Source organism: Tetrao urogallus, assembly GCF_951394365.1.
Source record: "Tetrao urogallus genome assembly, chromosome: 3".
Classification (NCBI taxonomy): Eukaryota; Metazoa; Chordata; class Aves; order Galliformes; family Phasianidae; genus Tetrao; species Tetrao urogallus.
The window spans coordinates 49,551,554-49,578,935 of NC_136815.1; the positions used below are offsets into that span (position 1 = coordinate 49,551,554).

At 41.8% G+C, this 27,382-nt stretch overlaps 1 protein-coding gene across 1 annotated transcript in view; it reads left to right on the forward strand.

Moving 5' to 3' along the window:
• The window catches only part of MTCL1 (microtubule crosslinking factor 1), a gene marked incomplete at both ends in the record, with an annotated part of 98,405 nt that extends 71,259 nt beyond the window's left edge, over nt 1-27,146 (forward strand). The window contains 6 exons of the mRNA XM_079533618.1: nt 5,079-5,246; nt 10,617-10,871; nt 14,660-14,965; nt 17,630-17,661; nt 18,875-20,435; nt 26,937-27,146. Coding sequence (XP_079389744.1) covers nt 5,079-5,246; nt 10,617-10,871; nt 14,660-14,965; nt 17,630-17,661; nt 18,875-20,435; nt 26,937-27,146 — 2,532 coding nt within the window. The remainder of the gene's footprint in view (nt 1-5,078; nt 5,247-10,616; nt 10,872-14,659; nt 14,966-17,629; nt 17,662-18,874; nt 20,436-26,936) is intronic.
• Nucleotides 27,147-27,382: the final 236 nt, after the last annotated feature.

Consider the following 27,382-nt stretch of genomic DNA (forward strand, 5'->3'; position numbering starts at 1 on the left):
AAATCATGCTGACTTTTCCTTGACATCCCCGGTGCCCTGCCTACGTGTGCCATATATGCCAGCTTTTTGCATTGAGTATACCAGCAGTCCTATCAATAGCAGTACACATACAAAGGAGACAAAGTTAAGGCTTCTATCTGTTCTTCATATGCACTTTATATTTGTGCAGTCAGAAGGCGAATGGAACAAGAACTCTGTGCAAAACACAAATCTAATGAAAAAAGTTTTGAAGGTTTATTCGTTATGCTCAATGTCTGCCCAGCCCCTGACGTGGGAGCCCACTCCACAGCAAGAGCACTCAGACACTTGTTTTCCTGTGACTGTGTTACTTTGCTGGTCTCACTACAGGCTCTGGGGATGGTGTCTTTATGTTTCAGTTCTCAGGACCCTCAGGATGACATACGATTTGTTTACTTATTGTCTGTGGTCTAACAGATACAAAGCAAGATAGAAAGAATATCCATTCTTTAGTACGGTTAGATTGGTGCCTTGGAGATGCATAAACTGCACTGCAACCAACCTCACTAATCTGAGGTGTAACTTCATGTACAATTTCTGTCTGAATTAAAAGCACTAGAGAGCAAAAAAAGCATGCACCTCCCATGCCCTCAAGGCTCTCCTCAAGCACCTCAGTACCATTTGGACTTGAATTGTCTGTCCACTTGTAGTGGATAGTTTGGTCCTGCAAACTTCCTTCCCCTCACTCAGCAATCTCAGAAACCTGGACTTTGCTTTACACCATTACAGGCTTTCTCTTAAAACTGGCAGCTCCACTTAATTCACATGTGACCCCAAAATGCAAGCTTGTTAATGCATCTATTAACTGAACAAAACTAGAGAAAACTAGAGAAAAATCACTTCACCTGTGTAATCTAAGGTCCAAAAGCTCTGAGAGTATCAGTTGACCCAGAGCACACCCTTTCTGAAGGGTGGACTCAGCAGCACTCACTTCCCAGTACAACACTGTCTGGTCAGACTGCAATTAAAAAAAACTACCCAGGGGTATGGAGGTCTTCCGTAGGTCCCTTAAACTCTCAGCTGGAAGCAAGCACTGTTTATATGGGGAAATCAGGGTGAGTGGTGAAGCTAGAAGTCTCCAAGGTCTGCCACTGCTCAGGAGAGCCGTAAGTTGCTGCTTCTGCCTGATGAGTTTCAAGATGAAATGCATCAGTGTTTGTTTCACATTAGGAAGAAAGTCTTCAAATAGCCTAGGAGTAGTTGAGAGGACTAGGTCAGAAAAAAGAAAAGGCTTCCTGTAACTTGAGGTAATCCATTCTTATTTTTAATATTTAATGTTAATATTTAATAGCTTGTATTTTCAGTCTACATTTCTGTTGCTTCTTTCTTTCTTGTGGAGAGTGAAATTGCTCTGAGAAAAACTGTAAACCCCAAGACCTTAAAAAAGCAGTCTCTGATTTTATATCATTGTGATTTGTGGTACTCAACTTGATGGAAAATACTTGCCTCACTTGTCTAGGACATTTATGTGGCTCTCCATGGAGGTGGTGTTGTCCCTTAGCTGCTAGCAGGGGCACATTGCAGGAAGTGTTAGGCAAGAAAATGGCAAGGTTCAGGAGCCACGAAGGAAGCCTGGTGAAGGTCAGAAGACAAGCAGGCTAATTGGGGTTTGTTACGGGCTTGCTATAAATGAGCATTTCAATGTGTGTAGTAAGAGATGAGGGAGAATTAGCTACAGAAAAGGAAGTGCTTTGGTACAGCTGAGTAGAAGGATTGAAAAGTCTGTTGGATGTGTAAGATAAGGGAAGTAAGAAGAAGAGTTTATACATTTGTGTTTCAGTGGAAAAAGCATTAAAAAGCAATATGCTCATATATATTGGTGATGGTGGGGGGAGGTCAAGAAAATCCCTGATTATATCCTTTGTTTTTGCTCATGCAGTATTTGTTTTCAAAGTACAGTAAAGGAAAAGCCCAGAGGAATAGTAAGAAAGACCTAAGTATACTAAAATGATTTGCATCAAGATGTGGCTTCACTTTTGCTTATATCTATGCTTATGAATATCTAATGGACAGGAGTCAACTGGTTGGGGCCAGGCTCTTTTTGGTGGTGCGCAGTGACAGAACAAGGGGCAAAGAGCACAAAAGTTCCGTCTGAGAACGGCCTTCTTCACTACAAGGGTGACAGAGTGCTGAAACAGCCGCCAGGAGAGGTTGTGGAGTCTCCTTCTCTGGAGATATTCAAAACCTGCCTGGACACCTTCCTGTTTCTGTTCCAATTGGTCAGTACTACAGAGGCAGATCCTTGCAGGGTAGCTTGCCCAGGAAATTACAGTCATGCCCCGTTTCTTCTGCCTGCATGACATCTCTGGGAGGAACAGGAAAACTGTAACAATCTTTGTTTGGTATCTATGGGACTTATGCAGAAACTGTTTGGCAGTTTCACCAGCAGAAATCTCAGACATGTCTAGATGTAAGTGTTGTAGTTCAGAACACATTGTCTCAGAAGTACTTCATCTGTTCTCTCAGATTGGCAAAACAGAAAAATAGCCTCACAGAACTCTCCAAATTCAAACTGTAAATACAAAGCCATGCAAAGGAGACATCTCTGCAGGAATTAGGCGTATGCAACCAAAATTGGATATATATTGGCAAATTAATTAAAATCCCAGCAAGCCCAGGGGGCACCTGGGGTACTTGTCTTCATAACAGAGACATTGATGTAATATCTCTGGAAATAATGTGTGTCCTCATCCCAGTAGGCTATAAACCTGTAATGAGGCTCTCTTGGCACCTCTCTGTACTAGTCTGTCACTACTTTCCTCACAAAACCTAATTTTGCAGTACTCCAAAGCTAAAAAATATATGCATGGGAATGAGGGATGTAGTTTGCTTCAGTTGTATTTGGGTTTATTTTTCTTCTGCCTCGTTTCCCTTGTGCAGCCTTTTGATTACTTTGCCAAGTAAAGCATACGAAAAGCACAGAATGTGGCTCCTGAATAAAAGTACTTTGTAAACATGTGGGGTCAGGGTATTCAGAAGTGAGTGAGGCCGGAATTTGAAGCACTTATAGTACCCAGCAGCTCCCACTGTGACGCTAAGGACAAATCTTCAAAAGAGCTCTTATTCTGATTACTACACAACGGGCTTAAGCTGTTTGGAGAATCTAGCCTTAATTGGTTATCAGAATGGGAATTCATGGTGAAAACATAAAATCTCATTACATATTGCAAAGTAGGAAATCTTATATGCATGATGAAGACTGCTGCTGTATAGTAGCAAACTGCTAATTGGCATTAAATGTTAATGGAATTAATTCTGCTTCTGTGAGTTTGTTTCTTATAAAACCCCACATTATACAACATCACATTTCATTAGCCCAAACAAATTGTACGTCAGTCAGTGAGCACCTGCAGTCATTTCCCTGTGTCTCTTTTTTTTTTTTTTTTTTTTTTTTTTTTTTTTTTCTGATGAACCAAATGGCTTGGAAAAAGTAGAGCACACTTGTTTGTTTCTTAAAGAACAAAAAAAGGTTCCGCAGCATGTCTCACTAGTGATTACAGGGGTCAGTGGTGTCAAAAATCTGGTCAGCACATGAGATCAACTTAGTTGTATGCACAATATGTTGTATGTGTTGTTGTGAGGGGGGAAAAAAAAAGCTTTAAAAACTATTCCGATTTTTTTTGTACGTGTTTATTGGATTTGCCTGCAATGAAGTCCCTGTGTATATACTTCATGAGACACCAGAAAAGAGGAATTGCAGGAAGCCTCCACTTGAACAAAATAAATAAATAATAGAATGAATTAGATTATCATGCAAGAATTGAGACAGCTAATTTGAGTTAGATTTTTCCACTTCCTTTCCTTTCCAAGGAAACTAGTGTGTTCATAAGGACTAGGTGATCAAATGCTGAGTTTGTTCAGTAAGCTTTCCCATTTTTTTGCACACGTTGTGCCTGCCTGCTAATCAATAATAATTTTCTTAAAAGTCTTTTCTATTCAGAATAACTTGTCAGATACAATCTCTGGCTGCTCCTTGATCTTTGAGAGGCTTGTTGGGAGCGTTTGATTAGAATCTTGGGTAAATAAGTCATGTTACATATTTCTGTTCCCAAATTCAACTGTTGAAAAAAATATATATATATTGGAGGATACCTTTTGTTTAATCACAGAATCACAGAATTGTAGGGGTTGGAAGGAACCTCTAGAGATCATCAAGACCAACCCCCCTGCCAAAGCAGGTTCCCTACACCAGGTCGCACAGGTAAGCGTCCAGGCTAGACTTGAGAATCTCCAGAGATATATATATAATGATCCAGAATGATCTTTTTTAAAAACATCAAAATGACAGTTTTTGTAAATCTTCACAGAATTTGCAGAAGTTTTATGCCAAAACTAAGGAAAAAAAAATTCAGAGATTTTAGATGCATATACATCTGTGTCTTTTGGTATTTTTGCCAAGATCAGATGTCATTGCTAGGCTAGACTTTTAATTTGGCTCTGTTCTTTGCTTCTGGCTAGTGCAACAGCACAGAGACCATTTTCAATATGACCAAGGCATTCTCAACAAAGCATGAATGGGATCTGTGCTTTGATCCTGTTCTGCAGGAGGGAAAGAAGCCTACCTGGCATTTGTGACTTTGGTACCAAAGAGGGTACTGTTGCAGAGCTAACCTGTGTGTAGCTGCCTGGAACTGAGGATAAGTGTGAGGTGCAGACTAGCAAAACACCTTAGCAAAGATACTCAAATCGAAACCTCACGTTTTTCCCTGTGTAATTTTGTCTGATAATACAAAAAGCTTTACAAGTGAGTCACTTTTTCGCAATCTGTAGTTTGCAAACGCTTGAGATTTGATGCTGAGCTATGAGTGTATATATGAGACAAGCACTACTGTATTAAAAGAACTTTATTAGAGATGGCCTCAATCCAGAAAGGTACAGAGTGCCTTTTTCAGTGTGACTCATATCTTTGCATGGGTATTTCAGAATTAGGGCTAGCAAGAAAATATAGGCACAAAAGGCATTGTTACGGCAATGGATGTGCAGGCATTTTTTCCTCTTACAGGTGAAACTGGAGGCTGAAGGCATCTGGTGACAACATATATTTTGCTTTGTTCTGGTAGGCAAGTGAGAATCGGAAGCTGCTGAGTGCTGTGAAGGGCCTGCTGGATGACTTCCGCTCCGAGCTGCGGGACGATGAGCGCGAGCGCCAGGGGCTCCAGCAACAGTATGCCCTGGACAAGGCAGCTTGGGAGGTGGAAATGACTGAGCTGAAGTGCCATCTGGAACAGGTACTTTCTCACGTCCAGCACCCTGGAAGGATGGTGGAGTCACTTAATGACTCTCTGAGAGTCAGAAGAGCTGCTATATTTATTCATTTTAGCCTGTTGCCTGAAAGCCCCCCTGAAGCCTGGGCAATGCTTTGAGTCATGAGTTGCCTCTTGGGTTCTAGTTGTCCCAGTATGAGTGTTTGTTAGTAGATACCATGTAATGTAAGTAAAAATGTAAGGACTGAGCCTCTTCTAGCTATATGTTCTCAGCACAGCTGGCTGGTGATGTATCGGCTACAGTAATGAGACTTGCAGGTGCCTGTTCTTATTGGCATTTATAGGAGAGAGAATGTCTTGGTGTTGGCATACTGACAACTATCTCATCACTGTGCCTTGGCACATAAGAACTGCAGTATTTGATGCATGGGAGAAAAGAGTGACTTAACAATTCTGAAGCATTAGATCAGCTTTGTAGTGTTGAGCCAGCCAGTCAAATCTCCTGTTAGTGAGGGGTGGGACCCTGCTGAAGAGAAAGCTCTAGCTCTGAGTTACTATTAGAACTACGTATATAAAATCTGGGCTGGGTGCTGCAGTGCAGTGAAGATGTACAATTTCTGAAACAAACAAACAAACAAAAATCAGCAAGAAGTCCACGGGGGTTCATTTCTAAAGCTGATGGCTTAAGAGCTCTAATTTACCATACTGAAAAAGGGAGGAGTGGGGGAAAGAGTAAGTTCAGATCTTGAGAAAAAGATTTGCAATTGCAGAGCTTCTCTGCAGAAGACAGATATAATAAAAATATTTGCTGCTGAGAGGGTGATGTATTTAGGAGGATTTACTGAACATTGCAGCACTGTCTGGAGACTCACTCTGACGCACAGAGCTGAAATGTGAGCACTTATTTTTCTGTACAGGTACTGTAAACTTGTTCCCCAGAATGAAGAAAGAAGCTTTCATTTTAGCAGTTTTCTCTCAGTGGATTCAAATTCTTAGTTCAGATCAGCTGCTTCTTAGTGCATGCAAATTTCCAGAGAGGAGGTCACTTGAAAAGAGAAACAAAATCGATCGCCATTTTTGTTCCTCCCAGAATAAACCCTGGATGACAGTTTTACCTTAAACTAGAGATGGCAATGAAGAACAAAACCTAGAGAAAGTTACTTTGAGAATTAACTGCCAATTTGAAGCTCGCATGTTCCGTGTTTGCATGAGTGATTTACTTCAGGGCTGCCATTTTGGTTGTTGCACAGTGCTGTTCTCCCTGCCCAGGGGCAAGATAGATTTACACCATTCCTTCTGGGGGCTTTGTCAGGCTCTTTGCCATCCCCACTGCTCTACTGGCAATAATCTCTAATGTATGCTAATTACTGAGCTGTGGGTGTTACTTTTTGCATTTTTTTTTCAAGCAAATGAAAAGAGTAAAACTGATCAATATTTAAGACATAAAACTAATTTCCTCAGCAGATTCCCCAAACTGCATTTATATTTCACAGTAAAAAGAGATTCCTTATGAAGCAGCAAAGAGAGAGCACGTAAATCATAAGAATGTCAGTTGGGATAGTGCTAACAGTGCTCATGTCCTGCTGAGGTCTGTTGTATTTGCTCACAATTACAAGGAAGCAATTAAAAAACTAAACATAAAAATAGTAATATTATAAACATGAAATACAAATATTATAAGTATGGAATTGACTCAAGCTAATGATTCAAAATATGGGGGTTTTGCTCTTGGTTATATTTGAGATGGGAAGAGCTAGTAAAGAACACCTAAATTATCAGCATTCCATATAGTCACATTAACAGACTTTTCTGTTCTATGCCAACATGTGGACTAATAGCTTTAGCTGAGCAGCCAGGCTTGCCATGGTGTGCGTATAGGAGGGCTTTGCAGGATGTTGTTTTGTCACTTTGATTGGCAGTGATGAAGCAGCAGGCTGTGCAGCACTCCCACCACAGGGGGCTATAGGGCTGTCCAGCCCCTAACAAACCCATAGAGAATCATGGCCTTTCTAGTCTTCACTTTTGTATGCACTGCCACTGTTTTCCACCCTTTTTGTGAAGCAGTAGGTCAGTCAGCAAGAGCGTTTTCCTCAAGAGTCACCTCCTAATTAATGGTTACTGACAATGATTTTGCATATTAATGCTTGAACTCTGTACAGGAAAGAAAGAGCAAAAGGAAGGAAGAAAACTCCTTTGTTACAAAAGCACCGCATACACGAGTTGATAATGTACTGCTCCCTGCTGCTTTTGTGCTTTAGCACTGCATATTATTAAAATAAAAGTCTTGGCTCTCAGAAATGAACGTACATCTTATTTGGCAGAAGGCTTTTTAGGCATTGTTTTTAAGATAAGATAAATAAATAAGATAAATAATGAGGTTGCTCCTAAGTATGGAATCTTGGTGAGTCTGAGCAATAAAGAGCCGCAACAATTGTCAGCCCCCAGCTGGTGGAAGTGAAAAATCCCAGTGTTCTGGGAACTATGAGCAAACCCAGCCCATGTATTGAGAACTGGCACATAAGGACATGGACCCTCACTAGGATTTCAACCAATAATCAAGCTTGGGGATCCTTGAGGGGGAACATAAGCTATGGAGTTATTTGGAGAGGCGTCCAGCCACCTTACCAGTCAGCAGGTTTAGGACTTAGATTTTCATGCCAAGAAGCCACTGATGAACCCTTCCTCTATGATGTGAGCCCTGTCATAAACACAGAGACAGGACTCCCCAGGAGCATTGTTCTGCCTTCTCCAGACACTGAGAACTGCCTTCTGAGTGTAAAGGCATCACCTCTAACTGGGAAATATTTTGTGTCCCAAATCATAGAACAGCAGGAAATTGTTCTTGTTTGCCTTGGTTTTGGACTTACCTTTGTCTTTACCATATTCTTCTCAAATGGAGCAGGCAGCAAGGCTCTGGTCTAGATGAGTGGTCTGACACAGGATAACTGACAGTGTTTTGGTAGCTTGGGCAAGGCAGTCCGGTACAGCCAGGCATTCTTGGTATTGCTGTTCTGAAGCACATTTTTTCACTTCCTTGCCTTTATTGGCTTTCCTGCTCTTTGCAGGCAGCATGGCCTCAGGAGCACTGCCTTTCTTGTTTGCTAGCTGAAAGGCTGAGAATTTGCTCAGTGGTGGTGAAGAAGTCAGTGGTATAAGGGGAGAAAGAATATAAGTGGAGTTCAACGTTTTGCTATTTATTTTTCTTCTAAATTAAAAAAAAATGGAAGAAGGAATTTGCTTTATAGGGTAATCACACAAGCTCTGTTGCAACAGAGCATTTTTTTTACGTATGGGTTTGCTTTTAGTATTTTTGAGCTTCATGCTGGCTAAAGAATTTATTGCAGACATTTGTATGTCTGGCAACTTAGCATGTTAACCATAGTTACTACTGTAAGTGGCATTATTCCCTAGGAGATTGCAGAGTTATTTGGTGGAGACCAGGCACTCCAGCCTGGTTGAATTTACTCCAGGCACTCCAGCAACACCTGCTAAGAGTTCCTACTGCAAGACACAAAGTCTGCAGGGGCATTAACGGTCCTTGAAAGGTGAATAAACAAGTCCTAAGTAGCTCTTTGTCAGGCTTAGATGTAAGAGAACAGTATAGTTTATGTCATTTTAGAGTCTCTGACTATTTTGGATTTTATCACATAATATATTATGGTAAGTAATTATTGCCTTTGCTTTACAGACAAGGATTGTAGAAGTAGGGTATACACCACTAATTCCAAAGGGCAGGAGGAAAGCATTGTGGTTGGCAGCAGAATAACTTTGGGACTGCTGTGGGCAGCCTCCATGCCCTTATCTGCTGGTCAATTCTTCTGCACCCACCTGCTCACCAGTGCCACCAATGTCAATGGGATTTTTACCACTAACTGAGTGGAGCATCAGTAGAACAATGAACTCAAGGAAAGAAAAAAAATATTTCAATAATATATAATTAATTATCCTGTTAATCTTTCCAGCTGAATTCCATCTTTACAATACTCTTAATTCTTCTGCTTTTTTTAAAAAGATTTTCCACATAGTTGATGTTATTTCTTCTGCTTTAACTCTGGTACCTACCTTTTGGTTTGTTTACTGAAGCTTGAGTTCTGGAGTTAATACTGAGTGAAATGCTTTGCTGCTGTCAAATTTACCTTCAGGAAGGTTTTACAGGTGTGAACAGTTGCAGACGGAGGCCCATCAGCATCTAGCATCTGTGCCTGTACAAAATATCACACACTTGAGTCAAATGTTTTCAGCACCGTTCTGGCTCCACAAATTTACACTGCATAAACAGGTTAAGGGTCAGAAGATGGTATGTCAGCATCCATAGAGTCACAGAATGGTTTTGATTGGGAGGGACTTTAAAGATCATCTAGTTTTAACTCCCTCACCATGGGCAGGGACATCTCTCACTAAATTAGGCTTCCCAAAGCCCCATCCAACCTGTCCATAGGGTGCTGCTCTTTTGTAATTGATTTTTATGGTTACTTGCTTGGTTTGAAAATAACTGACTTTGGAAATTGGTAGTATTTTGGTAGGAATTTGGAAGTGGTAGGAGTTGCAAGTATTTAAGATCTCCCTGTAATGCGTGTGATTGTAATAAGCTGTTCTCTGCAGCCCAGCAAACAACTCAAGCGATGGCCTCCCTGCCATTTATTTGGGAAGGATGTTCCAAAGGCAAATATGCTCCACTCCCTAATCCAGTCTGAACTTCTTTTTGATCACAGAGTTTGAGCTTACATTCTGCTTCGCACAATTTGAAAGTGCTGTCCTCCCTTCTTGCTAAAGGAGCACGTTTCCTAGGAAACCTGCTACCTCTTCCTTTTGAAGACAACTTCAGAGGCAGAAATGAGTTTTTAGTGCTCTTCTCTCTTGGCTGCTTGCATAGCCAGACCCATCCTGACTCATTTACCCATCTACTCAGTTATAAACAAAAGGTCAAGTTTCAGGGATAAATTCTTTCCTCTCTTGAGCTAACACAGTGACATTGAGCACCTTTTTCACTCTGACCACAGTCTAGCAGTGGTCAGCTAGAAGCATGGGGTTGGGTTGGAAAACCACTTTCCAGGACATCACGACTACATTTTCCAATGATCCTATCGTTTTGAGCGAGCTATCCTGGTCTAATTGAGCTGATCCCCCAGCATGAAGTAAAGGAGAAGGAATAGAAGGTATCATCAGCTAACAGTCATATAAATGATTTTAGTTACTGTGATCTGCAGAGATGAGGGGACATGATCTCAGTATATCTCTCTGTGCTGGTCCCTGCTGGAAGGTATGAGGAGGTATACAGAAACACACTGCTGAAGGCTGCTGTGGGCAGAAAGTCTCTAACACAAATTCCTTTCCTGAGACAGGGTTTTACCTGAGAAAGTTTGATGTCCTAATAACATTTTGTTTTAATGGCAGCTGGAAGGGAAGAATGAGAGCAGCTCAGGAGAAACAGGCCTAACTTCTGATGCAAAGGGAGCTTTTAAACGGGAAAGAGAGGAACATAAGAAGCTTCTGGCTGAGACTCATGGTGTGGTGATGGACCTCCGCTGGCAAATCCAGCACAATGAGAAGAACTGGAACCGAGAAAAGGTGGAACTCCTGGACAGGCTTGATAGAGACCGGCGAGAATGGGAACGCCAAAAGAAAGAGCTGCTCAGGCGAATAGAGCAGGTGAGGAGTCGGCTTTGGAATTGGGGTGGGCAATGGTTGGCTGCTAGTATGAGGTATTACATTATTACTGCACTCAGACCAAGGTCAAGGAACAGTTCAAAGGAAAAATATTTTAAGGAACAGCATAGGAGCAATTTTGGTTCCTTAGATACATCAGTGTTTCCCAAGATACAAAACAATTCACATACACGAGGGAGCAAAGGGGAAATGCTCATAATCCCTATAAAGCCTATGAGAAATCAGCTCCAGGTTAAAGGCCATTTCCTGCTTCATTTCCATTACCCTGGACAGGCACGGTCACATTGATTCATTCTGTTTGAAAGCTTTTGTGCATCCCTTCGTGCTTAAACACTCAATCCCACGCGCAGGGTTATTCAAGGTTGGATATACAGCTTCCTGCCAGAAAAGTCTGTTCATCTGTGAATTTGCCACCAAAGATACAGCTACTGTAACTATTTGTGAAGAGCTCTGACTGATAACAAATAAGCAGTTTGCAATGCTAAGTATTCAGAAGACATTTCTGACCTTGGTCACATGAATTTTGTGCACACCTCTGTTATCATTTGCAGATCTGATAATTACATACCTATGCCCTTGTTTTTCACGCCTGTCTGCACTTTCATCTGCGTAGTATTAGAGCTTGATTTGAAACTGTTGATCTAAATTATGCTTAATGGATTTATTATCTGGCTGGAAGCCACACCAAAAAAAAATAAAAAAATTAAAAATGGAAAATCAAGTTTAATGATGGAGAAATAATACGCCACTTTTGACTGAACTATGCTCATCTCTGAGTCATGCATTCCAGGAAGAGTAAGAAAAACAACTGAAATTGTGGGTGCTCAGTTAACTGAATGCTTCCTGTCTTTAGGACATCAAAAATGGAACTGCATCACATTTGTGCATGCTGTGTAGGGAGCAGTGCTGTCTGAATGAACTACAAAGTACCTTCTCATGTTAAGCTGATGAAAGTGTTGTGTAACTTCATGACTGATTTCTGAAAAGGGTTCTTTGTCTATGTCTCATGGTCTCAGCCTTGGGCTGCAACAAGAAGAGAAAAGCCACCAGGCTATAAATATTACGAGTACAGAACTAAAATTCATTGTAAGTTAAGATGGCTGTTAAATCCTCAGAGAAGCATTTAAGTGAATGTTGTATTCCACAGGTATTTTACAGATCTGAGTAGGTGGTGACCAACATGAAAGCTTTAGAAACCAAGAAAGATTATTGTTGTTTCTTCAAAATATCAATAAGTGATATGCTGTTCATCCGAGAGAGTTTTTGAGAATACTTCATGTTGCTTTATGAACTAGCCCTTACAATGCCTTATGATGCAGAACTTTAGTATGTCTCTTAAGATAAAATAACAGATGTGCATGAGCTAAGAAGGGGTGTAGCTGAGCTCTTCATCAGTCATCTTGTTCCCATATTTCACTGGCTGAGATCTCCCTGTTTAACTAGGCTGATTTCTAACTGTTGAATTTCTGTGGATGCTTCATGCAAAATGAGAACTAAGTGATTGTTAAAAAATTTCCCAGTATACTAAGGGCATGGGTATACGCTTTTGCTTAGAGTCACTCGTACCTCTTTGAATGTTTATCCTGCTGTCTCTGTGAAGTGTATTTTTTAATATTATCCTCTTCAGTGTCTCCTCCGTAGCCTGAGGGAGTTAGCCTTGTTCAAGATTGCCTAGTCTATTCCCTGGGAATGAGGCACATTGAAGGGAGAAGAGAAATCCCTGCTAATGGTACCTAGCCTTTAATTTTCTTCAAACCTGACATAACATCTCAGTGTCATCTTGAGAGAGTCTGCAAAATTGATGCAAAAAACCCTGGAGCTGATTTCTTCTTTTACTATTCTGAATCTTCTAAAGTCCCACTATATATTTACCGTGCAAGAGTGGTACACAGTATTAGCAATAGGTAAGAAAAATAAAAAATATTATGTCAAGCTAGTTTCAGAGGATGAGATGACCAGAAATAGCACTTGAGATCTTGGCTATCTGCCTGCAAAACTTCATAATCCCATCTTTGCTTATAATCAAACATTTCCTTGTGTGACAGGAAGCTTCCAAATATTTGCAGGCTTTTTCTGAATATCCTCTCAGATTGCAGTCATGCCCTGCTTTGTGTGGGAGCAATTAGTATTTCTCTGAAGTCCTTCTCAGTGTTTTTCTGTGTGTATTCCATGTATGGCGATACTTGGAGGATGAGGAGACTACACCAGTGTGTATATTTGAACAGAGTCTAAGAGATAACTGAAGCATGTGTGCCAAATTTCCTACTAATGCTTTATGCCTGCCTGCTTTAACATAGCTGTTGAATAATGCAAGTATGATGTGAGAGGGAAGCTCACATCAATGTATAAAATATATCAAACACTTTACCCTGGATGGTTACAGGAATACCACTTGCACATAAAAAAACATTATGACCTACTTCTTTCTGAGCTCAGAGGTTTATTTTTATATTTTCAAGTTCGCTGTCATTTGTTTTCCCTTAGTGAATCTCCCTCCACTGTGCTCCTAAACCTAATTCTGCACAGTTCTCACCAATAAATATTTAAAACTACAAGGATAGTGCTTTACTCCAGGATCTCTTGAGATACACCCTCCAGACCCTACCTTTATAGGACATCTTAAGTTAGCTCCTTTTAATAAAACACTTTCAGATTTTGTGAATAATAAACAAAACACTGAAGATACACTTACATTTTTGTGCGAGTTCTGCAATTTGGGACCTGGACTAAAATCTGCATTTGATCTACATTAGGCAGTGTGGTGCTGGTTTATTTTTCTATATGAATACAACGTTAGAAGACTGTTCTGTAGATCTTCAGTCCCCAGGAACCTAGGAAATGAGTTGCTTTTGCAGGTTATTCTCAGTAACCTTAGCAGATTGCTCTAGCAACTCATGGGAATTATGTATCAGATTCCTGCTGTTATTCACTGTGTCTGAATGTATCATTCACCTCACCTACTGTAAATTGTATTTACAATTAGAGCAAAAGTTGATCGTATAACCTAATTCTAACATTGATGCTAGTTCAATGTCAATAGTGATTGGTCCTCTCTTCATCCAGTTTTTGCAAATTGTAGAGTGAATAACTTCGATGGTCCTTCTATATATATGTGTTTTCTTAAAAACGTTTTACATGCCTAATTCATCCCTTTAAAAATTTGTTATTCATAGAAATAGTCAACTTTCTAGTTGTGCATTAGGAGTAAACCATCTCTAAAACAAAGCTTTTGCCTTTTGTAAAGAGAAATTTTCCACGTCTGTAAAGAAGATGAGTGGTGTACATGAAAGTGCAAGTCTTATATTGCTTATGAGAGGAGAATTTGTTTTTGTTTTCATGACATTCAAAGTCACTCACTCTTATTTAGGTTCTACTTGTTCTGCGGTACGATCTCATGTCAGGATTGCTTTTAAATAACAATGTTGAGTTGATCCTTTAAAAATTGGATTACAGGTAGATGCATGATTTTGTGTGCATTTATGCAGTGTGTGTATATATATATATATGTATATAGGTAAAGCAAGATGCGTGTAAATAATCAAAAGTAAATATGTATTTAATCATTTGTGAGTAATAGCATCCAAGTCTTAAGTCCATTTCCCATTGGAAAAAGACCGAGGGAGCAAAGCCAGCATGCCTGGAGCCATGCAGTGATCTCAGCCAGCCCTCCAGCTCTCTGCATTGCCTTGCTCCTGGGGAAGGATAAGAAATGCAGAGTGTCATACGTTGCATGAATAATTGCTGTTCCTTCCAATCTGCTTTGTTCCCAGCTTCAGAAAGAAGTGAGCCCGCGAAGAGGAGGGGGCTTTCTATGTGACCAGAAGGAGAGTAACCTTCGTCCATTTACGACCCAGGGGAACCTTCACATGCCCCGTCCGATGGGGTCAAGATCCTACTCTGACTCAGATGCCATTCAGTTTGATGACCGGTCACTGTCCAAGCTGAAGGAAAGCGATCGGTGCAGCGCCACAGAGAACCTCTTCCTGGAGTCACTGTCTCTAGATTCCCCCGACGAGTCGGAGGAACATCGCTCCCGGCAGCTGGAGCGAGAGAAATTTGTGACCGGATTAACAGAAGTACGCGCACTTCTAACTTTTGTCAAGCCTGCCTGTTGTCTTGTGTCAGAATTAGTACCACACTCCTGCTCTCAAAAATGAAATGCTGTGTCTCAGTCACTGCTTGCAGTTACTCAGTAGGGAACTTGTAACGAATGGGGTTTGTTCCTTGTTAGGAGCCGATCAGAACGGTGTATATAATGTGAGAAACGGGGAGCCGATCTGAAGGCCCCAAAGATTACGTCATCTGGTGGCCATTCATATTATGTACGATAACAAATCAGATGCAACATGTTGGCCCAGAAGGTCTTAAATCATCTCATCCAGTTGTAAATGCATGTATAAATAGGAAGAAGCATGGGTATACATTGCTAGTAAAACTTGAAGCTACAGAGAGCTACTTCAGGCTCCTCCATTGTGGCTGCCTCCTAAATAGGTTAGTGGGAGGAAGTGAGATGAGATGTTGTAAAAATAGAAGTATTCACCATCAGTAAAGTATCTGACCTCAGATTGCACCATAAAGCTGCAGAAATCCAAAACACCGTGCTAAGAGATGCTGTTGGACCATAGGGAATGTGTCAGAGAACCATAGAATCATCAAATCATCTGGAAAAGACCTCCAAGATCATCCAGTCCAGCCATCCACCTACCACCAATATTTCCTCACTAAACTATGTCCGTTAGGACAACATCTAAACGGAATGTAGTCTGTGTCCTGCTAAAATCTACTCCACAGCATTCTTACTCTCACTAGATTCAGGTCTTCATAGTTTTGTTAGATATTCAGCCTGTGCTCTGAGCATGTCAGAGCTTGAGTTGGACACATTTAGAGCTAACAGGAAGCAGAAGCTTTCCAATAAAAAATACATCTACAAGCCTCTACTGAGGCTTGAAAAGTTGACCACTTTGGAAAAAAGTCTGTCAGCAGGTCAGATATCAGACTTCCTGCAAGGCTGACAAAGTTTCACCAGTGTGTCTTGACTAGACCATGTAAACCTACAAAAACTTGACCAAAGCATTTATTTGAGATGTATAGCATTGTTCCTTAGCTAAAGGATTGGGACATCAGGTTCTCTGAGAGAAAAACAAAACAAAACAAAAAAGATAAAGAACAGCAAGAAGTGTGGCTGCAGTTCTTACATTTTGGGTAGCTGGTGCTGCATATGCATTCCAATTAGATTTTCCTCCCTCCAGTAGCATAAAATTTTGGGGAGCAGCGTGGGATTCTGTATTTATTATCTCTCAGCTGATTATTTCATATACATTCAAGTGCTCTGTGTAAAATGTTGATACCATTGCCATTTTGTGTTTCATTCTGATTGCCATTTTCTTTACTTTCAATTCAGCCTGGTAGTTAAGAGCAGAAACCCCTTCAGATGATTTCCATTTTCAGATGTTACCACTACTGACAAAAGTGTTGGCAGCAAAACTAGGTCCTTGGTGATATTTGCATAGCTTCTTCCTTTCAAAGCATACTTTAGTGAAACCTGTGCAAAGTGATTTTGCCTCAGTGGGTTTGTTCAAGCAAAGCTGATTGGAGTTTAATGAGTAGCTTTACTAAGGATGCACAGAGGCAATTGCAGGCTGCTGAGTGTTCCTTGCCACTGTGTTTCTTTGTGGTACAAATTGTAGCAAAGTCAATCCAGCCTTCAGCCTGATTCTCCATTCATTTAGATCAAATTCACTCTGTAATAGCTGCACTGAAGCCAGCAAATTTATTCCAGACTTACACCAGAGTAAAACTCTTATTTTTTTCTCTGACTCTGGATAAATACCGAAAGGGTATTTGCTGAGTGAAACAGTGCTCTGTTTGGATAATTATAATGAGAAATACACTTCTGTGTTGGCAGTGTACTTGAATTCATGAGTGTGTATAAAAATAATAAGCACTAATACTCTTTTTTATTCCTGATCGTATTTTGTATTTCCTGTTATGTTAGAAATGTAAACAATTAAAAAAATGACTGCAAAGAAGTTGCTTCAGCAGTATCTATTTAAAAAAAAAAAAAAAAAAGCAACAACTAATTGTCACAGAGAAGTAATTGCCATAAAAACATCTTAATGCCACTAGCAAACTGTAGGTATTCCCCTTATGAAGCAAGTAATAGTCTTCCCATGCATTTAATATAGCTATCTTAATGGGTTTCATATGGTGCCTTTTGATGGTTCCTAAATAACATATATTGAAATCTTATGTCAAAGGATCACATTTTATCTCTTATTTCAGCACATCAAGGCCTCTGACATGAAGCAGATTCATTCCATGAACACATTCGCTTACAAATAAGTAGTCCAAAACAATACATTGTACATGCGGAAAAAAAAGCCATTTGCAGCTTACTTCTATTTCAGTGCCAAGCAGGGGCAGGGGAATTGCAAATGGAAGGAAGCTACAAATGCTGTGTTTTTTTCCATAGGTACAGGTTCAAGGCTGTTCTAGATGTAGCATACAGGCTTTCTGTGTGCAGGCTGTCATCCTAATGGGATTGACCATTTTGCTGCCTATGTGCAAAGAGAAGAGTATTCTCAGAGGCAATTTAAGATTCCCTATCTGAGAGAAAGCTGCTTTTTAAAGTCAGACATACCTGGTGGAACCACCTAGAAGTGAATGACAGAACATCCACAAGTTAATGCCACAAATAGGTTCAGAAATGACTTACACTGTTTGTTTTTGTTTTTCTTCAGGAGGAAGAAACACACAAAGGAAATCTTCAAAGGTGAATAAAACTTGCAGAAAAAAAAAAACAGCAAACAGTCAGATAACCAGAGTTTTGGCACTCTTGTGCCTAAAGCACAGGCTCCAGGCATAGCTGTGCCACCTCCTAATCAGCCAGCAATCCAGATTAATGGATTTAGCCAGGGATTAATTTGTCTCAATATGCTTCTGTTCTGCTCCGATTAACTTGGGCCACATTCAGCTGTGGTGCACAAAGATCAAACTGTCTGAAAGTTCACAGTGCTGCTGCTTTGTTAGCAGGTAGTACAGACCTGTAGACGTAGATATATAGAGGAAAACCATTGGTGAAAAGGACCTGACATACTCCTGCATGTCCAGGATGTTTTGCTTTGAATTAGTTCTGGTCTGATCTCATGGGCTGAATGCCCATCTGGCCCTAGAGTGCCTTCCTGTGCTTCTGGAGAGTATCTTCCAGATCGTTTTTATCCCCACATGCAAACTAGAGCATCTGAGTAGGAGATTTACTTCAAAAGTGCACTCATCCAAAGAGACCTTATCCAAATTTAGAGACATCATTGAACTGACTCTCATAACTATACTCGTTTATGTTTTTTAAGAAGTCCCATTGAGAAAGATTGTTTTGTTGTTTGATTTTTCCTTATAGCGAAGCAGTAAGGCAAGTCAGTCTGTGATTTGCAGGAACTGATGACGTGTGGGAAAGCCAAAAATCCACTGTTATCATGTAGAGACTCCCTTCTCTCAAAGTACAGCATGCCTGTTAAATGTAACTGCATCTCAGCTGTGTGTCCTGCATCCTGAGCAATCTCAGGAGTGGGGGTGGACTTGCTGATTTCACAGCAAGTCGGAAATGCTCTGTATTTGCTTTGAAAAGTCTGCCTCATATTGTCATAAAGACTAGTTTTCTGTAGGTAATGTATTTCTGAAATGCACCGTACTGCTTCATATTTCAGACATTTGCCAAGCAGTAATCCATGAGAAGGCAGTAAATTAAGAAGCATTAATAAACTGTTCAGTACTTTTAATAACCCATCAGGAATGCTTTCATTTCACAGCTATTTAAAAAAAAAAAAAAACAAACAAACAAGAAAAGTGGGTCTAAATGAAAACTAAAGTGGTTTTGTATAGAAGCAGATAGTAAAAGTTGGATTTTCTCAGTCAGTTTTCTCTTGAAAATAGTAGCTCTGTGAGAATTTTCAAGGCTATGAGTGGTACTCTTGTGTTCCTCTCTGCAGGGCAATGTCCGTTTCTTCCATGTCAGAATTCCAACGCTTAATGGATATTTCTCCATTTCTACCAGAAAAAAACTTGCCTTTATCCAGCAGCAAAGATGACATAACCCCTCCTTTGTCTCCTGATGATCTGAAATACATCGAGGAGTTCAACAAAAACTGGGATTACAGTAGCACCAGGAATCATGGGGGGGGCACCGAGAAGCCTGCAGAAGGGTGGACAGAAAGGACAGAATCTGGGAAAGCTGGGAATGACCCTACTCCAGATCCCTTCCAGGCCTCATCGTGGTACCTCACCACCAGTGTCACAATGACAACCAACACCATGACCAGCCCTGAGCACTGCCAGAAGCAGCCCACAAGGAGTCATGGTGTAACTGAAAAAATGGGAGTTCGGATCTTCCACAGCCCACCAGTGGTCCGTAGGTTTGATAACTCAGTGATAACTGGCAGTGAAGGGAAAAACCAAGTGGAGCCAGATTTCCTGTTTTCTATGACCAAAGCTATGGGGAACGTTGCTGACACAAAAGGTCCTTCCTCCGACATGTTTGGAAGATGGTCTTGTGACCTGACCAAACACCATAAGGATTTTCTGGAGAATGGTCTTCATCCCATTGAACATCCTATTTGCACTACTGTGGGCTTTGCCTCACCCTTGCACAGCTTGGAGATGTCCAAAAACATGAGCGATGATATGAAGGAGGTTGCTTTCTCTGTCCGAAATGCAATACGCTCTAACTCTAATTCAGGAGAGCCTCAGTTTAAGGACACCGCGTGTCAAACCAATGGCATGAGAACAACAGGGACGCAGACCACCCAGACCATCAGTGTTGGCTTGCAGACAGAAACCCTGCGCAATATCACCAGCAGTCCACACAAGTGTCTGACGCCAAAGGGGGGGTCCACGCCTGTCTCTTCACCATCCAGAAGCCTGAGAAGCAGGCAAGTGACCCCCGTCATTGAAAAGGTCCAGGCTAAGTTTGAACGCACATGTTGCTCCCCCAAATATGGCTCTCCAAAGCTGCAAAGAAAAATTCTACCCAAATCAGACCAGCCAAATAACAGGACTTTGCCTGGCACACCTCAGAAAGGATTCAGCGAGTCTGCTTGGGCTCGATCAACTACTACAAGGGAGAGTCCTGTCCATACCACCATCAATGATGGCCTCTCCAGTTTGTTCAACATCATTGACCATAGCCCCATCTTTCATGAGACCTTCCAAAAATGTCCCAGGTCTAGCAGCCGATCCAGGTCAGCAGAACCCAGACCAGAGCTGGGCCCGTTGCAGGAACCTTGTACTAATGCCCGTGGCAGATCACCCAGTCCTCTCCGTTTGGGTACAGAGACACAAAAGGAAGATGGGACTGAGGTGACAAGTATCAGGCAGGACTTATCTGCTCCTCCAGGGTATACACTTACAGAAAATGCTGCCAGGATCTTGAATAAGAAACTTTTGGAGCATGCCTTAAAAGAAGAGAGAAGGCTACCTTCACACAGCCCACCAAATCTTAGCAATGACAACAGCACAGGAGAAATTGTCAAAGTAGATCCAGGGTCCATAGAGGTAATGAATTTGTTTGTTTTTCCTCCTATAGCTAAATGCACTCTCCTTTGATCAAATGCATTATGAAGTGTCTTACAGTCCTGCCAATTGTTTTCAGTGAATATCTTAGTCCTGCATGATACCACCAACAAATCCCAGTCGTGAAACTATTGGATTAGTCTCTGAAGAACTGGTTAAAGAATTGACTGTCTATCCTGACAGCTTATCAGGCTTGAAAATGTCAGTAGAGCTTTATCCTTTACAGGATAAAGATGGTTCTCCCCTGAATGACTGGGATAAGGGGTTTCTGTTACAAAACACACCATGCATTACAGATGTTCTAGGGTCTCTAGGTCTGAGAAAATTTCTTTTTTATGCTGGATGGAAAGGTAGGCTCTTTTTCCTTCAGAACATTGGGTGATAGCAAGTTTGCATGAAAAATAGTTACTTCAGTACCCCGAACCAAAACTTCAGGTCCTTCAGCATACCTTTTCTGGATATATCTGAGTAAGTTTGGCTCTGGTCTGTGAATGTGATTAAATGGCATGAATGAATGTGATTAAATAGCATTTGGTATTGACTGTTGCTGCCTCGTCATATTAAAAAAAGAAAAAGAAAAAGAAAAAAGAAAGATAATCAACTAGTCTAAGCACAAACCTACTTAGTGCTTAGGAACTTTTTTTTATTGGTATTTTGTTGTACTGTCACAAGTGCAACAGCCATCGTCTGTCTCAGCAGGTATGCCCAAGTACTGGGGTCAGATCCTCATTTCCAGTAATGTGCTGAAGCAATCAACCAAAACAGAGGGTGTAATGATGGACAAAGCTCTTTCAGTTACCAAGTTTAAGTCTGTTTCTGGCAAACCTTGTGTGTGAGAGAGTTTTGCCCTGAGAAACACTGCAGAAGCTGAGTTAGGCCCAGCTCTTGCTGGTAGTACAGCATCAGAATGGCACATGTCCTGCTGGTCAGTGTGTTCACCAGAACACGTGCAGGAGAATTCATCCTCTCAGCTCCATGCCATCCCTTTAGCATCCCAGTGGTTTTTTGGGACAGCTCCTTCTTGACCCTGGTGGTGTCCCAGAATGCTGACTGGACCTTGCTGGGTCTGCTCCCTATCACTCCTGCCTCAGGTAGCCTCAAGGGAAGGTACAGACCCCATTTCCAGTATCAACATTTGAGATGGAGGATTTGTGGAAACTTGAGTGCTGAGGCTTTTGTTCTGCATTTTGCCTTGTACAAGCAACTTCCTTGTAATGGACATGATCAACAGATCATTTGTAAGTGCCGTTGAGGGAACACAATCTTTTTTGCCTAACAGAGCATCCAAAGCTGAGGATATATTCCCTTTGTCTAAACAGATGTCAATAAGGAATTTTGTACATTTAAAAAAAAACCATGTGCACATTTTAAGTAATGGTGAACGAAAGTAAGCTTTGTGCACAAACCTCAGAATAAACTAAAGCCTAATTTATTTCACTCTTTCTCACTATGTATGTATTTTGTTTTCTGTTTGAAATACCAAGAACATACAACTCCTTATTAGAAAGTACATGCTTTACTCTTACAGATTCAACTCAGCTTTGCCTTCCAGGCATCGCTGAAAACTCTTGATTTCCTCCTGCATCTTTTAAATGTCTCAGCAGATCTCAAATATAAATAAATGGATGCCATCCCACACCACCACAAATTGCTGCTGGCAAAATACAACCAGCGTCAGTACCTGAGTTTGATGCATGGAGAGATTTACGTCAATGCTGTTTAGTAAAATCTCATTGACCATCAGCCTGGCAAAGATTTGCCCTTGTTTGTGAATTCTCAGTATCTTCTGCCTCATTTTTTGAGTTCCAAGCCTCAGAGCTAAGCTTTGCTCTTAGTTGCAACTCTTACCCAGTTGTTATGACTGCTGTCTGGATGCACAGGTGCATTGAAAAGGAAGGTGGTGGGCAGTCACACCAAGATAGGCTTATCTTTTCCTATGTGAGTTGATGCTTTACAATATACCCTTAATGAAGTGTGGGTTCACTGCTGCAAACAATACCACGATTGCCTTTAGACTTTGCACATACCTTGGGTTACTTCTGTATGATCCTGGCCACATAAATCATACTTTACAAAAAATTGCACATAGCACATGATGATCAAGGAGGAGGCAGGCTGTGCTTGGGGCAGACCCAATGTCAGTGCTGCCCTTGACACCCTCCTAAGATCCCTGCACAGCTTCTCCATCACCTGTTTGCTTCTGGCCAAGACAAGTGACCTCACCACAGGGCGCCTTCTTTTTTTCTTCTTTTTCATGCAGTCATAGCATGGTATATTGATGACTTTTAAACTTACATGGAGCACCTCTTGGTGATTTTTTCTTAATTTGAGCTTCGGGGTGCTTTAGTTACGCAATTAACTTTTATATTACTGCTGCAATGTGAAGTCTAGTTCATATGTATATTTATACATTCACATACGTATGTATGTATGCATGTGAGTGTATATGCATACATAACAATAAGTGTATTTTCTGACTTGCCCAGAGCTGCTTACAAATAAATTCATATCAAGCCTAGCCTAGAAGTCTCTTACCATGCTAATTCATCAAACCACCATCTTACTTGCATATCATGGGATTTACAAATATTACCATTAAAAAATGCAGAATAATTTTCCCTAACTAACAACATAGAAGCAGCATGAGTGTTCTTCTCCTCTGACTACCGAGGGCATAAATGACAGAGGTGACATACCTGTCCCAGTCAGAGGGACAGAATGGCTCAGACCCATTTCTGAAGACAGCGCTGCAGAAGGACCGTCCCCAAGGATCCACGTAGAGGGCGGAGCAGTGGTTGCACACTTGCTACTGAACGGCTCAGCATTGGAGGGGGAATGTTGCAGAGAAGGGGAGGTGATGCCAGGATTAAAGAGCTTTTGCTCTGTTTGAGTCTCTCTCCCAGAGTCGCTGTTAAATAGGAACAGGAAAGAAGTCTGAGGCAAAGAGTTGTCATGAAACCTTCAGAGGCTTCTGAGCAACATAAACATAAGTGGGTTTTATGCTTTTTAAAGATTTTCTAAGCAGAAATTCTCTCTCAAAATCAGACAAAAGAAAAAAAGACACAGCTTTATTCCTATTTCATGGTAACATCATTTTCCCCATAGCCTTAATCAAGGTTGGCAAAGGATAATGGATGTCTTTCTCTGCTGAGTAGAAATGTTTGGATTGTTTTCCTTCTAGACTGTGCCAAGACTGTAAAGGATTGGTGTGTTCGCTTCCTTTCTTTCTGAATCTTTTTCTGCTGGTGGCTTATCTTTTACTTTCATTATTAGTTTCCCTCTGGTACAGCGGTAACATGATCTGGATGGGTGGTAACATCTGGAGACTTCTTTGCTGGCACGAAACCCTCTCTTTAAGAAAAAAAATATATTGATTAAAACAGTTCTTTCCAACCTACTTGCTTTCTTTTTCTTTTCTGTCTGTTCTGTCCAGAACCAAACTGTCTTATTAACTGCCCCCTGGGGACTCTAACCCTGCCTGCCTCACTGCTGTAAGTCCTTTCTACCTTGTTTCCACAACTTTCTGAAAGTGGTCACTTTGAACAAGTGCGGTATTGAAAGGAAATAAATGACCCCAGCCACAGTGGTGCTCACCTGACATCTCCGTGTAGTCCTTTGTACAGAATGGTCTGGGGGTGCTCAGAATAGAAACCCAAGCTGCTACCTCCTGTGGTAGCATGAGCAGGGAACGTGCATGGTCATGGAGAAGTGACACAGGTCAGAATTTGTGTGGTTGGGTTTTTTGTTTTAGTTTTTTTTTTCTTCTTTTCTTCTGAAGACCAGTTTACAGTATCCAAAAATGTTGGGGGGATATTCAGATCTTTAACATTTTTTTTTATCACTTTACACTCCTGTGTGGGGCTTCTGGCTGCTATGTTCCCTTAGGCTGTATCTGTAGCAGCAGGTGGAGAGGGCTGGGGAGGGGGTCTCAAGCACCAGCCTGTGGCTGACAGTCACATTTCATCATTAAGCTGCTTCCAGTTTTGGCCAGTGCCAGCTGGCTGGCTGGACCATTCACTCAGCCTCAGAGCCAGAAAATTGCCTGTTTTATGTATTTATTCATGTAGGCATAGCCACAGTGGCTGGCAGCCTGACCTAGGAAATAGCTATAAACTAAAACTGAAACCTTCTTTCACAAATCCAGGCTAAAAGAGGTGCTGCTTCTCCACCCACTCCTCAAGTAACCATCAAAGTAAATCACCCCTAGGATGTCAGATTTTTTCAACATGACTAGCTTTTGCAGCTGCACATGTTAAGGGAGGACACTTGGGATCTCAAAAACCACTCCTGGCAGTTCCCTTTAGATGGCTTGATTTCCTTAATACTCTCTGAGAAAGTTAGCATCTGCCTTTGCATCCAACATGATACCTACAGCATTGGGCTGCCGCTCCCTCCTCTGCAAGATGGCAGTGTAGCATGGTGTTACGCTGGGCAAGTGCCTGGCACCAATGAGATAGGATGAGCCTAAACCTGCCATTCTGAACAAGCTGGCCTACATCTGTGGGTATGCTCCAACCTGGCCAACGCCAGGTTGGCTGGGGCTTTCTGCAGCCTGATCTAGTGGGAGGTGCCCCTGCCCATGCAGGGGGTTGGGACTGGGTGGTCCCTAAGGTCCCTTCCAACCCAAACCATTCCGTACACAAAGACACTTACCAACTGGGTGGCAGCAGTGGAAATAAATATTTGTTATACACTGGTGACTCTCATTTACTGCTGTGAAACCAGGATAAAGCAGCCAGAAGCAAGCAGCACTATGAAGATGCCATTTTAAGCTTCTTGTTAGAGGGAGTCAAAAGCAAAGCCCACAAATTACACAGCCTGGATTCATCATGTTGCATGGCTGGTAGGTACAGCTATGCACAAAGATTCCAAAAATGAGTGGCAGCTCTCAGACCCCAGGAGTGATGGGATAGGGTGAAGTAAGGACACGGAGTCAGATTTCTCCTTAGCACTGGTTTATGTTTCAGCGAGGGCCACATCTGCGCTTGCAGCACAGGGGTGGGGGGAGAGGATGTGCAGTGATGGTGCATGTGTAGGCCTGAAGCCATGGCCAAGCACCCACCCAGTGCTCCTGCTGCCCAGCACTGAGGGCTGACAGGCACGGCTCTGCCTGGGAATGGGCTGCAGCTGAGCTGGTTGCGTATTGCTCAAAGACACTGAGCTCTGGCCCTTCACAAGGCTTCCCTGCCCCAACCCTCTGAGGCACTTTCCACAGACTGCACACACCTGCACGGGCTCCATTTCCAGTACTACTGCTCCATGTCTTTGAAATCAGTCTCTCTGTCATGTAACATCCCAACCCAACCGAGACGTTCGATGGCATATCACCGTGTTTGTTCACTGCCCATCACATCATGTTACCTAACCCAATATTCTCCATTATCTTCTCTGTTTGAAACTCTGCACTGAGTCTGCTGCTTCCAACTGTGTTGTTTTACTCCTCCCTTGGCTTCCCTTTGGCTTACTGTGCCAGAGCTTGTCTTTTGCATTGTGTCACTCCTGATCTCTCTCTTCATTTACCACCAGCTTGTATTCTGTTGTATAGACTGGTATTTATTTCACTCTCTTCAATGTATGCAGATCTATAGATTGACTTGTTTAGACTCCTCTGACTTGTTTTGATAAATGCAGAAGTATGCAGAGAAATTCAGAATTTTTACTTTACAAGCCAAGCTTGCTCCTACAGTCAGTCACCTTGATGCAGTGAGAACAGAGAGTCAGGCAAGAAGCCTGGCTGTGCAGTTAGCAGAGCCCATAAATACAAGAAGCAATTATCAACCTAGTGCCAGGGTTAAAAATGACAAGTGCATATGATTTCTAGTAGGACAGGTAGTCTGAATGGTGGAAAACTGGTGGAGAAATATAATTTCAGTTTTCCTCCATTTCTGTAAATGTCATCTTTAATGTACAGTAACACTGATTCCTGTAATTCAAGCAAAACCAGCTGGCAGTGAGGAGTGATGTTCCAGAAGTTGAAATCTAGAGGTAAGCCTCATCCTTAATCCAGCTGAGGGTGGTCACAGCTGGCCCTACAGTCGTTATTCTTGTGTTAAGAGGTGTTTCCTGCATGTGAGTCTGAAATCTGAGGCAGGCAGGAATCAGTAGTTGATTTTCACCTTACTTCCAAATGCCAGACCTGGCCTACACTTGGAGCAATGCAATGAGTATAATGCAGTATCGTGATATTATCATGCAAATGTATTTTTCTAGCTCGAAAAGAATTAGTAAATGGAAGCTTGTCAGCTACTTCAGTTCATCCCAGACCTCTTTCTTTCATTCTCTCCTTATCTGATCCATAAATCACAGACATGTACACAAATATCGGAGCCCATACACAGAAAGATGTTCACTGCTTGTTTTTGTCCTGGGTCATGACAGATGCTTAGCTTTAGCTTGAATTCTACTTATTTTTTAATTATTTACACATGCAGGTGGCTTCTAATGCTAGTCACTAACCACTGTTTTGCTCTTTTGGCTGCCAAGGAACTGCCTTGTTCTGCACTAGCCCCATCCCTTGAACCCTGCTTCTCCCGGCCAGAGAGACCAGCGAACCGGCGCCCACCATCCCGATGGGCTTCACATTCCCCTACTGCCTCACAGTCACAGTCAACCGGAGACCTGACTTCCTCAAAGGAAAGTGGAGGCAAGGAGCCGCCAGCGGAGGCTGTGAGCCAGGGAGACCAGTTGGCGTGAGCGGCTGCAGGCACCGCGCCAGGGCTGGCCTCTGCAGGGGGCCTGACGGAGGAGTCCCGTAGTGGAGGTCAAAGAATGTTCTCAAACGCAGCTGCTGAATGTCCGACCCGTGAAATCGAGGTGTTTCTAGAATGAAACAGTTAATGTGCCTGTAATAACTTAATTTTTTTTCATAGCTGAGAAAACTATTTTTGTCTCCATCTTTTCTACATACAGTATATTAACAAAAAAAAAAA